The sequence below is a fragment of the Lagenorhynchus albirostris genome, chromosome 2, assembly GCF_949774975.1.
Source record: "Lagenorhynchus albirostris chromosome 2, mLagAlb1.1, whole genome shotgun sequence".
Classification (NCBI taxonomy): domain Eukaryota; kingdom Metazoa; phylum Chordata; class Mammalia; order Artiodactyla; family Delphinidae; genus Lagenorhynchus; species Lagenorhynchus albirostris.
In genome coordinates this window covers 57,519,069-57,533,802 of record NC_083096.1, presented here as the reverse complement: position 1 = coordinate 57,533,802, position 14,734 = coordinate 57,519,069, and the positions used below count along the sequence as shown (strand labels likewise).

The 14,734-nt window shown below is 47.0% G+C and overlaps 1 protein-coding gene across 1 annotated transcript; it reads left to right on the top strand.

The window, feature by feature from the left end:
• Window positions 1–217: 217 nt before the first annotated feature.
• Window positions 218–14,148, top strand: METTL13 (methyltransferase 13, eEF1A N-terminus and K55). Its single transcript, XM_060142189.1, has 8 exons — window positions 218–658; window positions 2,070–2,829; window positions 4,111–4,310; window positions 5,758–5,953; window positions 8,445–8,612; window positions 9,923–10,138; window positions 12,324–12,455; window positions 13,664–14,148. Exons 1-8 carry the CDS (start codon window positions 506–508, stop codon window positions 13,936–13,938), a joined length of 2,100 nt encoding a protein of 699 aa, XP_059998172.1. The 5' UTR covers window positions 218–505; the 3' UTR covers window positions 13,939–14,148.
• The last annotated feature ends 586 nt before the right edge of the window (window positions 14,149–14,734 follow it).

Genomic DNA, 14,734 nt, shown 5'->3' with positions numbered 1-14,734 from the left:
CCCAGCTCCCGCCCTGCCTCCGGCCCTTAGCGCCGCCCCGCTCCGCTCCGCTCCGGCTCACGTAAATAAAAGCGCGGCGCCTGCGACGAAGCCGCCGGCGTGAGGCGAGCGCGTTGCAGCCAGTGACGTGCCAGGACGAAAATCACTGACCAATGAGCTGCTGAGATGGTGTGGCCAGCCAACCAATCGCGAAGCCTCGCACCCGGATATAATTGCCGGTTCTGAAACCGAGCTCAGAAAAAGTGTGAGGGCCTCCCCACATGAGTCTGGGGCTTTGAGATGGAATAGGGGGGTGAGCGTTTATTAGGTTCAGTGCCTTACGTGTCCGGTGGGCGTGTAAGGATCATCTCTTTGGGTTTTGAGTGAGGGACAAGTCAATGTGGCTGTTTGTCCGTGGAAAGAATTCCCGCTGCGGTGTTCCAGAACCAGCGCGTGGGGAAACCCCTCGGATGGTACCGCACAGGGAGTAGGAGAGTCTTGAAGACGCAGCTCGAGCAGTGGGAATATGAATCTCTTACCTAAAAGCCCTAAGGAGTTTGGCTCCATTGACTATTGGGAGAAGTTCTTCCAGCAGCGGGGAAAGAAAGCTTTCGAGTGGTATGGAACCTACCTGGAACTGTGCGGGTTGCTGCACAAATATATCAAGCCCAGGGAAAAGGTAAGCGCGGCCTGGCAGCCCTGTGTGTGCCCTGGAAAGTAGGAACTGATAACAGAAATCCTGCACTTGGTAGACGGTGACAGGCGTGGGGGGCCCTAAACAGGCCCATATTTTCAGGATTCCATGCAACATTCTAGCTAAACGGTAATTACAAAATATCCTTTTAAAGGTTTTCAGATAACAGAGCTTCCACCCCCAGATCATTTCTTGAATTAGTAACCTCACTGGAAGAATGAGTGAGGTTATTAAGAATAACCTCACTTCTTTAGTAGTGCAACCTAGACATCTACTCCTAGTGAGGATAGTGTGCTTTTCTGTCACTGTGCATCCTGGCACGGGTGCTGGCAGCACCCGTGGCTTTACTGATAAATGAATCTGTTATCAAATAGTTGTTGTGGGCCCACTGACTTTCAGGCACTGTGTTCAGCCCTTAAGCCACACGAGCATTAACATATAAATCCTGGGCAAGTTCCAGAAGTGAAAAGTGCCAAGTACAGTAATAGGAGGTTTGATAGAGGTGGAAGTAGGGAAGGAAGAAGGGTAGAAAATGAAGATTTGAGGAGGAAGCTTTAAGAGTCAAACCTTATGCTGTGTGTGTGTGTGTGTGTGTGTGTGTGTGTGTGTGTGTGTGTGTTTGCTCAGTCATTGAGTTCTCATAATAAACCTTGAGGTGAGTGGTAATACACGAATTCTACAGGTGAGGAAACTGAGGCTCTGAGAGCCAGTTTCTTGCCCAAGATCGTACATGTAGTAAGTGGTCGTGTGGGGATTTAAACTTAGATCCACCTAGCTCCAAAGCTTATGCACTTGTCATTGTACGATGCTTTTCCAGAGATGGTGATATCAGGGCAGAATTTTGAAGGATCAATGGGAGATTCCTCCACAGAGAGGGAGGCAGCAACCTGTGTTTTAAGTTTGGCTTCAGAAAATAGCAGAATATCGTGAGTTGGAGCCAAAGGCATGAGTGGAATAGGATTATGCCAGACCTAGGTTTTCAACAGTAAAACAAATAGGAGATTTCAGTTATAACTACTGTATTTGGATTCTGTGACTTCCTATCAATTCTTAAATAATAAATTCTTGATTAAGAGAAAAGAACAACCATGATTAGTTTGTTCCTGCAGTTGATTAATAAACGCTTGATTCAGAGAAAAGAACAACCCCGGTTAGTTTGTTTCTGCATAACTTGCATTGTTATAGGGGAATGTGGTTTGTTACTAGTGAGTTCTTCTAATCAGTGGTGTTTCAAGATGGAGCCTAGAATCCACTTTGTAATGGTGCTCTCTCATGGCATAGCATCTTCGCCCTCTGAAAACATACAGCAGCCAGGGTGAGACTTGATTCCTTGAAGTGTCTGAAGCTCATTCCTTTGCCTTGATCACCTCCATCTTGTTTTCTTTCCCCCCGCTAGGTGCTGGTGATTGGGTGTGGAAACTCAGAGCTAAGCGAGCAGCTGTATGACGTGGGCTATCAGGATATAGTGAACATTGACATCAGTGAGATCGTCATCAAGCAAATGAAAGAACGCAATGCCAGCCGACGGCCCCAGATGAGCTTCTTGAAGATGGACATGACAGAGATGGAGTTTCCCGACGCCTCATTCCAGGTGGTGTTGGACAAGGGCACCCTGGACGCAGTCCTGACAGATGAGGAGGAGAAGACCCTGCAGCAGGTGGACAGGATGCTGGCTGAGGTTGGCCGTGTCCTGCAGGTGGGCGGTCGCTACCTCTGCATCTCCCTGGCTCAGGCTCACGTCCTGAAGAAAGCAGTGGGTCACTTCTCTCGGGAGGGGTGGATGGTGAGGGTGCACCAGGTGGCCAACAGCCAAGACCAGCTGTTGGAAGCAGAGCCTCGGTTCTCCTTGCCTGTCTTTGCCTTCATCATGACCAAGTTCAGGCCGGTCCCTGGCTCTGCCCTTCAGATCTTTGAGCTGTGTGCTCAGGAGCAGGGCAAGCCTGTGCGGCTGGAGAGTGCCGAGCGGCTGGCTGAGGCGGTGCGGGAGCGGCAGCAGTATGCCTGGCTGTGCAGCCAGCTGTACCGCAAGGCCGGGCTGGGGAGTGTGTCTCTGGACTTGTGCAGTGGGGACACGGGGGAGCCACGCTACACCCTCCACGTGGTGGACAGCCCCACTGTGAAACCATCGCGGGACAGTCATTTTGCCATTTTCATCAGTGAGTTGGGATTGCTCCCTCTCTTCCCTGGAGGGGGCTGGCTTGCAGGGGCTGGGGCTGGGGCTTTGGCGGATGGGTATGCCTTGGCTGGTTTTATCTTGCAGGGGGCGGTGCTTGAAGAGGTTAGACTGGCCAAGGCATGAGGAAGGGGGAGCTGCCTGCTTGGATTTGAGGTTTATTTCTTCTCATCTTCCATTGCAAAGGCCTGAAGTAATATAGATACATTTAGGCAGGTCACGCATTTGTAGAGATGTTATTTAGTCACTTTGTAACAAGGAGTAGTGGAAGCAACCGGGAGTCCCAGCCTTGTAGCCCGTAAGCTGTGTGACCTGGGGAAGTTTCTGTGCATCTCTGCTGAATTCAGAGGCAGTACAGAGTAGTAGCTAAAAAAGTGAGCTCTGGAACCAGACTATTTTGTTTCCAGTCCTGGCTCAGTCGCTTCCTGGTGGTATTGGACAAGTTAGTGTTCTCTCTGTGCCTCTGTTTCTTCATCTAGAAAGTGAGATCTTAACTGTGTAATTGTGAGAAGTGTAAAAGCTCTTTGAATGGTGCCTGGCACATGATAAGTTTTACAGATGTTAGTGTTATTATTGAAAGGGGTAAATGATACCAGATTCACCTTAGTAATGATCAAAAAAGGTAGTATGAGGAAATGCTTTCAAAAGTAGAATATTCTAGACAAACGTGAGGTGGTGATACATCATGCTCGTAATTTGTTCCCTGACATTGAATCCATTTTTCCAAGTATTGCCTTATCCTAACTGTGCACCTGTTAGAACTAATAGCACAGAGGATACAAGCATGGAGTCTGGGGCTGGACTGCCTGGGGTTGAGCCCTAGCTTCGCCAGTTACGAGCTCTGTGAACTTGGGCAAATAATGTAACTTCTGTGTCTTAATTTCCTCATTTATAAAATGGGAATAATAATAATACTCCCTGCATCTTGGGCTGTTGTGAGGATTTGATTAGTTTCTGTTTGTGAACTGCTTGTAATAATGCCTGGCATTAAGAAGTGTTAGCATTATTGCTATTTTTCTTGCACTAGGTACTTGCCTCCCTCCCCTTACATACACGCTGACACTTTTCCACGCTGGGTCCTGCCATGGGTCTGATGGCCGCTTTGCTGTGGACATTGTTGACTGGGGATTGATAGCCCCTCAGTAGGTCACAGTTGGAAGGGTTGCTGGGCTTGGGTAGGGGCTGGCTCTCTGCCACGTAGGGCGTATTGGTTGTGGGCTTGAACTTTTCCCAGGACTCCCTGTCAACAAATGCCTCTTTCTAGTCCCCCAGGGTCGGGAGACCGAGTGGCTCTTTGGCATGGAGGAGGGCCGGAAGCAGCTGGCAGCCAGTGCGGGCTTCAGGAGGCTGATCACAGTGGCCCTTCACCGAGGTCAGCAGTACGAAGGCATGGACAGCATCCAGGCCGAGCTGTCAGCCAGAGTCATGGAGCTGGCCCCGGCCGGGATGCCCGCCCAGCAGCAGGTAACAAAGCTTTGGTAGCAGCTTTCAGGGTCTCTGGAGAAGTCATATTAGTAGCCAGGAAGGCAGAGGGTATCTTGGCAGAAGCTAGGACTAGGGTCTGTGACCCTAGTCTGTTCCTGGAGGGCATGTCAGCAGCTGAGAGCTAAGTGAGCAGAAGTTATGTCCCAGGCAGTGAGTGGAAGGTGAGCGGTTGCCCTTATTGAGAACCCCAGTAGCATCTGTGCCTGTGGGGCCACTCGGATGGCATGAAGGAAGTGCTCTCCACCCTGCAGGCTCCAGCTCTGCACACTGCAGCTTACTCAGGCTGTATTTCTCCTAACTCACTTTGTGCAGGATTTCCTTGGCCGTTTTGCTTCTTAGAACCATCATTATGTGAGGTAGAATGGGAAAGGGCCAAAACAGCTCAGCTTAATTTTCAGGATATTAACATTGCTGGTCTGATGTTCCACTGGGAAGGAAACTGAAGGTCTCTGCCAAAACGGTGATATGGTATTACCAGTTGACACCATCTGTCTTGTACTATCCTGCTCACAAGACAGGGTAATTGATAGGTGACTTTATTGCAAGGGCTTTATAGAAAGGAGTTTATCCTTCTTGATAGGTGGGAAAGACAAGGTACCTGGAAGCTTGATGCTGTAGTAACAGAACTGAAAAGAAGAACCAAGGCTCCTGGGTTCCCAGCCTGTGGTTCTGCCCACTAGGCTGGCTTGTGCTTACAGATGAATATGTATTTGATGCTTTCTGGAAGACTTTGGGGTTGGTGTCCCATCAGAGAGACCCAGATCCTGTGGGGAGGCTCGTTTGTGACTTTCTCTCAACAGTGCCTACATCTCCGCAAAGTCAGGAGTCCCTCATGATTATTAAATACTCTTGTAACTCTTTAAAAATAAATAAATGTGAAGGTTGGGAAGGGAGTGGAAAAGTTTAGAGGAAAATGTATTTTTTCCTCCTAATTTTTTCTTCTGTTTAGAAGAATGCAGAAAAAAGTTGAGAATAACTAGGGGAAGGGAGACACTTCGCCAAATTTGGAGTGGTTACTTTCCCCATGGATTTTGATATCTTTATCCCTATTCAGATTCCTTCTCTCATGATTCTAGTCCCTTCATGAGGCTTCCTTCTAGCTTTCATTGTCTTGGACTGTTGAAAGTCCTTTTAAGGATTACTGTTGAGAAACTCATATTTTTCTTGTGGAGCACCAACTGCATTTCACGAATGTTTGGGGAATCTTTAGTTGTTCAGTTGGTTTTCAAAAAGGTCAGTTAAACCTTTTGAGATCTAGTCAAACGCCCCAGAAGAATACTTTAACAAAATGGCAAATCTTCGGAGTTGTTCCTGCTCAGAACCTTGGTGTGGGGATTCTTCACATACACACAAAGGGAAGGGATTATAATTTCTCGTATTTCTCAGTTGAGCTGGTGTTTTCACCACATCTCTGCTCTTCCTTCAGGTACCCTTCCTGTCTGTTGGTGGGGACATCGGGGTCCGGACTGTTCAGCACCAGGACTGCAGCCCTTTGAGTGGTGACTACGTCATCGAGGATGTGCAGGGGGATGACAAGCGCTACTTTCGGCGGCTGATCTTCCTCAGCAACAGGAACGTGGTGCAGTCAGAAGCCAGGCTGCTGAAGGATGTGTCTCACAGAGGTGAGGCGTCGTGGGCACAGTGGTGGGGCCCACGTGGATGTGGTATGGACAATTTGGGGTGGTCAGAAAGACCTGGGAGCTTGGCGGAGCTGTAGGACAGACCCGGATACCTGTGACCAGAGGCACACGGCTCTGTGGGTTGTCCTCTTATCATCTGGGCTCTTAGGGTGTGAGTGGCGATGAACAGAAGGGAGGTCGATGTTCTGTTCTTGAGCAAAGCCTGACTCTGCAGTGATAAGGAGCCGGGGTGGTGGTTTACCAGACAAATGTGATAATCACTTTAATGCCTGCAGTTCAAAGACCACGTGTTTTACAAGTTGCTCCATATACGTCTGTATGTTAATTCAGTAGGCCTGCCCTCCTCCATGGGGCCACCTCCTAGCACCTGTTTTAGAGGGTTGTACAGTTGGTGGGTGCCCTAGAGGTCACCTAGTCTGGTAGAACTTTCTGCAGTGAAGGAAATGTTTAATACCCAGTTAGCCGCCCAGGGTGGCAGCCATGAACCATATGTGGCTACCGAGCACTAGGAACATGGCCGGTGTGACTAAGGAACTGAATCTTTAATCTTTTTTAATTCTGATGAACTTACATTTAAATTTAAATGGCCACAAGTGGCGCGTGGCTACAGGCGTCAACAGGGTAGATCTCTACCATGTTCTCTCTTTTTTAAAATTGATTAATTTATTTATTATTTTTGGCTGTGTTGGGTCTTTGTTGCTGTGCGTGGGCTTTCTCTAGCTGTGGTGAGCGGGGGCTACTCTTCGTTGTGGTGCCTGGGCTTCGCATTGCGGTGGCCTCTCGATGCAGAGCACGGGCTTTAGGCGCGCGGGCTCTAGAGCGCAGGCTCAGTAGTTGTGGCGCATGGGCTTAGTTGCTCCGCGGCATGTGGGATCTTCCCGGACCAGGGATCAAACCCGTGTCCCCTGCATCGGCAGGCGGATTCTTAACCACTGTGCCACCAGGGAAGCCCCCCACCATGTTCTCTTTTAAGTGGTCTCCCAGGTGCTGCTCAGAAACACCCACTAATGGGGAGAGCAATCGTTTGTTTATTTTCTTGGGGCATTATATGTTTGTATTATAAAAGTAATACTTACTCATTGTAATCAATCACAGATCACATGTATAGAGTAGAAAAATATTCCTCCCTACCGCTTCTCCAGTATAACTTCCCTTTAGAGGCACACAGAGTCAGGCTTGGAATCTGAAATCGGCTCTCCTGATTGCCGGTCATTCCCTTTGCCTGATGATGCTGTCCTGTTGGCAAGGCCATCTGGAAGGAGGGTGAAAAGAGAGAATTCACAACCTCATGAGGTCATGGGTTTGCCCACAGCTCAGGATCAGGTTATTCTCAGCAGGATGGTCTCCTCTTGAGGGGTGTCCCCTGGTCATGTGCACCCGTATTTGTTGGGTTCCTGTGCTGTCATTGGGTCACTTGGGCTGCAGGTTGGTTCAGTTTCATCTCACTGAGAGCTCAGTAAAAGTGCTTCAAAGAACATTTTGCCCTCCAATTTGGGTTTTGGTTTTTTCCCCACTGTTACCAAGCCTTCTTAGTATCACTTAATTCTTAGGGGAATGATTTCCCTCATGGAAGTATTGGTGAGCAAGAAGAAGAATGTGTTAAAAAGCAATTTAACATCTCTGAAAAGCATGCTGCCACTTACATTACAGTGCCCAATGGTGCAGCTGGTCCCTAGGGAAACCCCAGAGCCATCTGTTCACTCTCTCCTGGAGCAGTTGAGGGAGTAGGTAGAGGGAGAGTAGAGGGGCCTTTTGTACGATTTCCCCCCTTCTGTGAACATTTGTGATGTCCTTGTCCAATGGGGTGGTATGAATTACTGTCTGTGTGATGTAGTAGAAAGGTGATAGCTTTCTACTGCAGACAGGTAGTCCCAGGTTCAAATCCTGGCTGCACTGCCTACTGATTTGGGCCTAATTAATAACTCTTCAGATCTTCAGTCTTTCCATCTGCCAAGAATTAGAATAAGAGCATTGATATAGGGTTGTTTCAAAGCTACAAGAGTAAAAGTCCTAGTATAGTAATTGGCATAGAGGAGGTAGTTGGAAACTAAGTCCTTTTTCCCCTAAAAGAACTGATGAATAAACTTCTCACCTGTTAGTGGCTTTATATTTCCCAGAGGAGAGGTACTAGTACTCCTCACTTGAGTTTTCCCAATGTTCTGAGTTTTGGGGTGTTTCTTTGCCACTTCCCTTTTCTGACTCTCTGGTGTATGTTAAATATTTAACAACCGTCTCTTTGGGGAAAAAAGCCATGATATGCACTGTTTGCCAATTTCTGTGGCATAAAAATGGCCACCATGGCCAGATTTCAAGCCACCAACATGTCAACCAGTTCACAAAATTCCTGCATATTTCACAATTGGGTTCTCGAGTCTCATCAAACCAGTTGCAGCATACTGCTGCTGGTGTGCCTTACTTTCCAAGGAGTAGTGTACCACGCATATGACTTCATTCATCTCTGTCTGTGATCTAGCCCAGAAGAAGCGGAAAAAGGACAGGAAGAAGCAGCGGCCTGCTGATACTCCAGAAGACCTCCCTGCAGCTCCGGGGCAGTCCATTGATAAGAGTTACCTGTGCTGTGAACACCATAAAGCCATGATTGCTGGCCTTGCCCTGCTGAGAAACCCGGAGCTGCTCCTAGGTGAGGGGGTCACCACTGCCTTCCACAGGAGGGAACATGTAAGATTACAGAGGTAATCAGTGTCAGCTGCCTTGTAGTTTAAGAACCATGATTATAGACCAACAGATGCACATATAGTCATGTCTTTCTTATTCCCAACCATCTTCTACATTCATGAACATCCAAATAACTTTTCCTTCAAACTCAAATTGTTTGAAACACCTACATGTGCTGATACCTAAATTTTTTTCCTCTATTCATTTATTTAAAAAATCAGTGTAAATAAACTATACTCAGTTTAAAAAGTTAATGTATAAAATACATTCAATGAGATCTGTAAAGTATACAGATCTTAAGTTGTTCAGCTTGATGAATTTTTGCACATGCATTTACCCATGTAACAAGATGGAATATTTAAAAATCACATCTCCGGAGAAATATACCTGTGCACTTTAGGAGAATTTCTGGCTTTTCAGTGATGCATTATTTGAGTACTAGATGTAATTCTATCTTGAATTTCTACTTAAAAAAAAAAAACAACATAGTATAGATAGTACAGTCATAGCCTTATCACTAATAATAGGTTTGGATCTGACCACAGTAGCAAAAATGTTCATGATTCTCTCTACTCTTGTAACTGTCTTCACCCAAAGTCCCTAAGTATGTCTTACTGGAACACGCTGTACATTTGATCTATCTTGGTGTTGATGTATGTCCCTAGAGTCTCAGGTCTTCCATTTAATCCTCAGGGTCTGTCTCCTTTTGGTGATTCTTTCTTTTTTCTTACCTTCCTTTCATCCCCTGTGGTTGCTGTGGTTTTTCTGTGCTTGTGTGTAGGATTTGGGCCTTTGTTTTCCTGTGGTTTCTGGAACTTGGGTGGATTGCCCTCACTTGGTGGCTGTGTCTGAGAAGGCAGTGTGTCCTTTGAGTTGAAAGCTGAGCAGAGGGCATCACATCTACATTCCCTGTGACCATAAACAAGATGTTGGCCATTGTCCCTCCCGTTTCCTAGGGGGGTTTAATAATGCTTATGGTGGGGGTTATTGCTGTAATGTCAGCTGAGTGCTTTGGGATCTTTAAGGGGCCATAATAATAATACACTGGTTCATCTTCTGGATCTAGTAGAGGAAGGATTGTGAGGCCAGGGTTGAGTTTTCAGATGTTAAATTGACTCCCGAGTTTCTAGACAGAGACAAGGGAGGCCAGGTCTCTAAATCTTGTTTCCCCTGGGCAGCACCAACAATCTGACTCCCTCTTTCGCCCTCCCCAAGTGTGGTACAAAACTTTACAGTGAGCAGGTAGTAAAACGATGCTTTTATTCTTTATTACAGAAACCCCACTGGGATTGTTGGTGGTAGGCCTGGGTGGGGGCAGCCTCCCCCTTTTTGTCCACGATCATTTCCCAAAGTCCTGCATCGATGCTGTGGAGATCGACCCCTCCATGTTGCAAGTGGCCACTCAGTGGTTTGGCTTCTCCCAGAGCGACCGTATGAAGGTCCACATCGCAGATGGCCTGGACTATATTACCAGCCTGGCAGAAGAAGAAGGTACTGCTATTGGAGAATTTGGAGGGGTGTTGAGGGAGGATTGATCCAAGGTTGTCAGGCCTGCAAGGGCCTCTAGAACTCATCTCTGAGAGGGCAGCATCCGCATCATCCCAGTTCGTTTGTTCATTCATTTGTTGATAGTTATTCAGTAAATATAGAGTGTCAACCACATGCTCAGTACTCTTAGGGGTTGGGCTATGGCAACAAGCAAAACAGACCGTTTCCTGCCCTAATGACGCTAACAAACGAGTGGGCTTCCCTTCTGAATCTCTTCTGACCCTGTAACCTTGCCACTTTCTCATCATCCCAAGAAACCCAGAATCTGTATCTGAGTGAGGAAAAGGGGAAGGCACGTTGGGGGGGTGTGTTGGGAAGTTGTTTTGTAAATCTTTCAGCTAGAGGTGAAGCCAGAAACAGCAAAACAGCATTCATGTAGATGAGTGGTTCTAAACCTCAGGGACAATGTCCGCAGGCACTTTTTTGTTGTAACCATTAGGTACGGGTGTTTCTGGCATCTAGTGGGTAGAGACCAAGATCAACATCCTACAATGCATAGGACAGCCACTGATGATAAAGAATTATCTAGCCCAAATGTCAGTAGTGCTGAGGTTAAACCATGATGCAGGTGTTAGTGGGAATTCCAGTAGCCTTGCTGCTACTGGAATTAAGGCTCCATTTTGCTATAATAATTTGTATCCCAGACTTGGACAAAAGGCATATTAATGTTTTACAACAGCTCCCCTGATCCTTCTGCAGCTTAATATGTAGGCTTCTGATGACTGATGCTTTGAAGAACATGAGCCCCTCAGGGAGAATTCAGTTAGGTTGGTTCAGTCCTACGTGAACCTGGGGAGCCCAGACCACACACCCTTCCAGGTCTGCTCATTCTATAATAGATGCTCTGGTTCTCGCTGGGTTAGAGTATCTTCCAGGAAGGGTGTGGCAAAACGGGTTGCCTGGGGTAAGTGTTTTGGTGCTGGAATGGACAGATGCTGTCTTATGTAATAGCAAACTGAACTTAACTCTATCAGAGTTTCACAGGTTCACTCTCTGAGGCTGGGACCAGTCTGGGGGCCCAGGGCTGATACATGTGAAGCACATAAAACAGTGCCAGGCACATGGTAGGTACTCAATCCATGATGTGCTGCTGTTGTTATTACCTCTAAGTCATTTTTGAACAGCCCTGGCCTTCGTCTTAACAACAACCTTTCGGATTGTTGGAGGGCTCAGTGCCACAAATGTGGGCCTTGGTTGTCCTTGGACTTTGATGAGCCAACATGTTCTGCTCTTGAAGAAACCAAAATCAGATCTGTGCTGTGAACAGTGATGGACATGCTGTAGTCCTAAGTAAATACGTATTGAATAATCATTAACACTGTCTCGAAGTTTGCCCAAAACACATCATTAGTATCGCAGGCCTACCCCTTGTAAAAACTAACATTATAGTAAGGAGTGGATCAGATTCATGGTCAGTTCTTTCTCACTCATTGAGCAAAATCAGTTCTTTCTTGAGCCAGTAATTGTTCAAGCAGCTAGAAAAGATATGCTAACTTTAATTGAGAACACTTTCTCCTAGGAGGCAACATATGCTGTTTCCAGAGTTCAGTTAAAGTTACCATTTGCAGGGTCAGCCCTTAAAGGCAGAGGCAGCTGCTTTGTCTAGATCAATGGTTCTCAACTCTGACTATATTTCGAATCACCTGGGGAGCTTAAGAAAAGTACACCGGAGGCTTCCCATCTCCCCTCCCATCTGTTCCTTACCACCCCAGGGTTTTAACTCTGTTGATTAGGAGTGGAGCCCAGGTTCTCTGAATCTTTAGAATTTTCCCATTTGACTCTAATGGTCTGTCAGGATTGAAAATCATTGGTATAGATGGACTCTTAACCAAGCAGTACTCCTGCTGGAGTGGACCCCAGTAATGTGTGTCTGTGGAAAGGGCTTTAAAATGTGGAGGAAGAAGGTGAGATGAAGGCTCCATCTTAGACGTGGAGTACTCACGGCAGAACGCTGATGACGTGTCTCCTCTGGACTGTGACATTAGTGCCCTTATAAGCAAACCGCATACTCCATGCCATCCTTCTGACTTAGCCACCTGTGTCCACCACGGAGGAGATGTGGTGGAGGAATGTAAATGGCGTTATTTTATCCAGCAGAGACAAAGACTCGTTTGCTTCTCTTTCCCAGCACGACGTCACTACGATGTCATAATGTTTGATGTGGACAGTAAGGACCCAACCCTGGGAATGAGTTGTCCACCCCCAGCGTTTGTGGCCCAGCCTTTCCTGCAGAAGGTCAAAAGCATCTTGACTCCTGAAGGTATGAAGAACAGAAGGTTGGGGAGGGAGAAGGGATGGGCCCTTTAAGGAAATTTTTCTTTTTAATGAAAAATGCATGTATCATAAGTGTGTACCTTGATCGGTTTCCCCAAATTGAACATATTCATTTACCAGCACCAAACATTTCCAGTACCCCAGAAGTCCACCTCTTACCTCCTTTCAGTAACTTGTCCTCTCAAGGATAACCACTGTCTTCACTTCTATCAGCACAGCTTAGTTTTGCCCATACGGAATGTTCTCTGTTTCTTTCACTCAGCATGATGTTTGTGAGATTCACCCATAGTGTTGTGTTGACACTGAGTGATACACAATTTATTTCTCCATTCTGCTTTTGGCATTTGGGTTGTTTCCTATTTGGGGCTTTTATAAGAAGTGTTGCCATTAACGTTCTAGTAGATGCTTTTTGGTTAAATGTGTGTGCAGGTCTGTTGGACATAGATGTAGGGCTATAATTGCTGGATCACAGATTATGCATATGTTCAGTTTTTGTAGATGCTGCCACACAGTTACAAAGTAGTCGTAGCAATTCACATCCCCACCAGCATGGGGCGCTAGTGACCATTTGAATTCTTCCCATGTGCCCTGGACTGGGCAGTATGTGATTTCATCTTCATAGCAGCCTGTTTTCAGATGAGGAAACTGAAGTAGAGACTTGCCAAGGTGACACAAGATAAGAGCTAGGGCTCCAACCCTGATCCTTGTGATTTGAAAGCTGGAGCTCTTAATCCTTATGTTCACTGCCTCCCAGGTATTTTGATTTGGCTAAGGTACTGTGGTGAACAGAGTTGATTTAGAACCCTTAATTGTCACCAGTGAAGGCATGTGATTTATATGTCAAGTACATAATCTCTCTGTGGAATTGCTACATTCTTACTTGGGGGTATTAATTACTTCTTTCTCAAAGCAATCCTTTGTGAAACTGAAGCATGGAGAATGGTAACATTTGTTAGCAGCACAAAAGAGCAAGAAATTAGCTTGAAGTTTTCTCATGGTTCACACATTCCCCACGCTTTTCTCTTCCTGCCTTTGTATGCTGTGTGTTCTCTGCAAAGTCACTGCCGCTGTAGGTGTGTTCTTTGGTCCACCAGCCTCCCTGGGGCAGGAATGGCTATATTCCTCAGAGCTGAACCCTGTCTCCAACGTGTCCCCTGAACCAGTCATTCTGACCCTTTCCTCCCCACCCTACAGGTGTCTTTATCCTCAACCTCGTGTGCCGAGACCTAGGGCTAAAGGACTCAGTGCTGGCTGGGCTCAAGGCGGTGTTCCCCCTCCTGTATGTCCGGCGAATTGAGGGTGAAGTAAACGAGATCCTGTTCTGTCAGCCGCACCCTGAGCGGAAACTTGCCACGCCAGAGCTGCTGGAAATGGCCCAGGCCTTGGAGCAAACCCTGAGGAAGCCTGGAAAGGGCTGGGATGACACGTACGTCCTGTCAGACATGCTCAAAACTGTGAAGATTGTGTGATTGTCAGGACCAGGCAGTCCTCTCAGCTTCCTGCCAGACTGACCTTGGGCTCCTGGCCTACCAGAGATTGAAGAAATATAATGCACAATACTTTTTAAGCCTTGTATTTTTCTTAGTTTCATACTCACCTGCATGCGACCTCCTGCTTGGTGAGGTTGCCTGAAGATCTGGGAAAATAAAAAAGTCCTTTCCATCCTGTCTTCTTCAGTACTGCTTGGGTTGATTGCCTTCACTTCCTTTACTGTGTCCTTGAGTAGGAGTCCCTGCTGGAGCCCCCATCAGGTGCTATGCCTTAACGAGCATGCCCCAAGCTCCTTAGGACCGGAGACAATCAAATGCGATTGCTGGTTTGCTTTGCTTTCTCCTCCTCTTGGTCCTAAAGGAACAATCTCAAGTGAGGTAGCAGAACATTCTGTGCCAAAAGACTATAAATAGAGTAGGATCATTTAAGAGAACATCTACGCTGTCTCCCTACAGATGGAACAGCTGCTGACATGGTCCCAAGTTTTTTTTTATATAAATTTATTTATTTATTTATTTCTGGCTGTGTTGGGTCTTCCATGCAGCCAGCGGAGGCTACTCTTCATTGCAGTGGCTTCTCCTGTTGCAGAGCATGGGCTCTAGGCGTGTGGGCTTCAGTAGTTGTGGCACGTGGGCTCAGCAGTTGTGGCTCACGGGCTCTGGAGCGTAGGCTCAGTAGCTGTGGCACGCAGGCTTAGTTGCTCCGTGGCATGTGGGATCTTCCTGGACCAGGGCTTGAACCCGTGTCCCCTGAATTGGCAGGCGGATTCTCAAC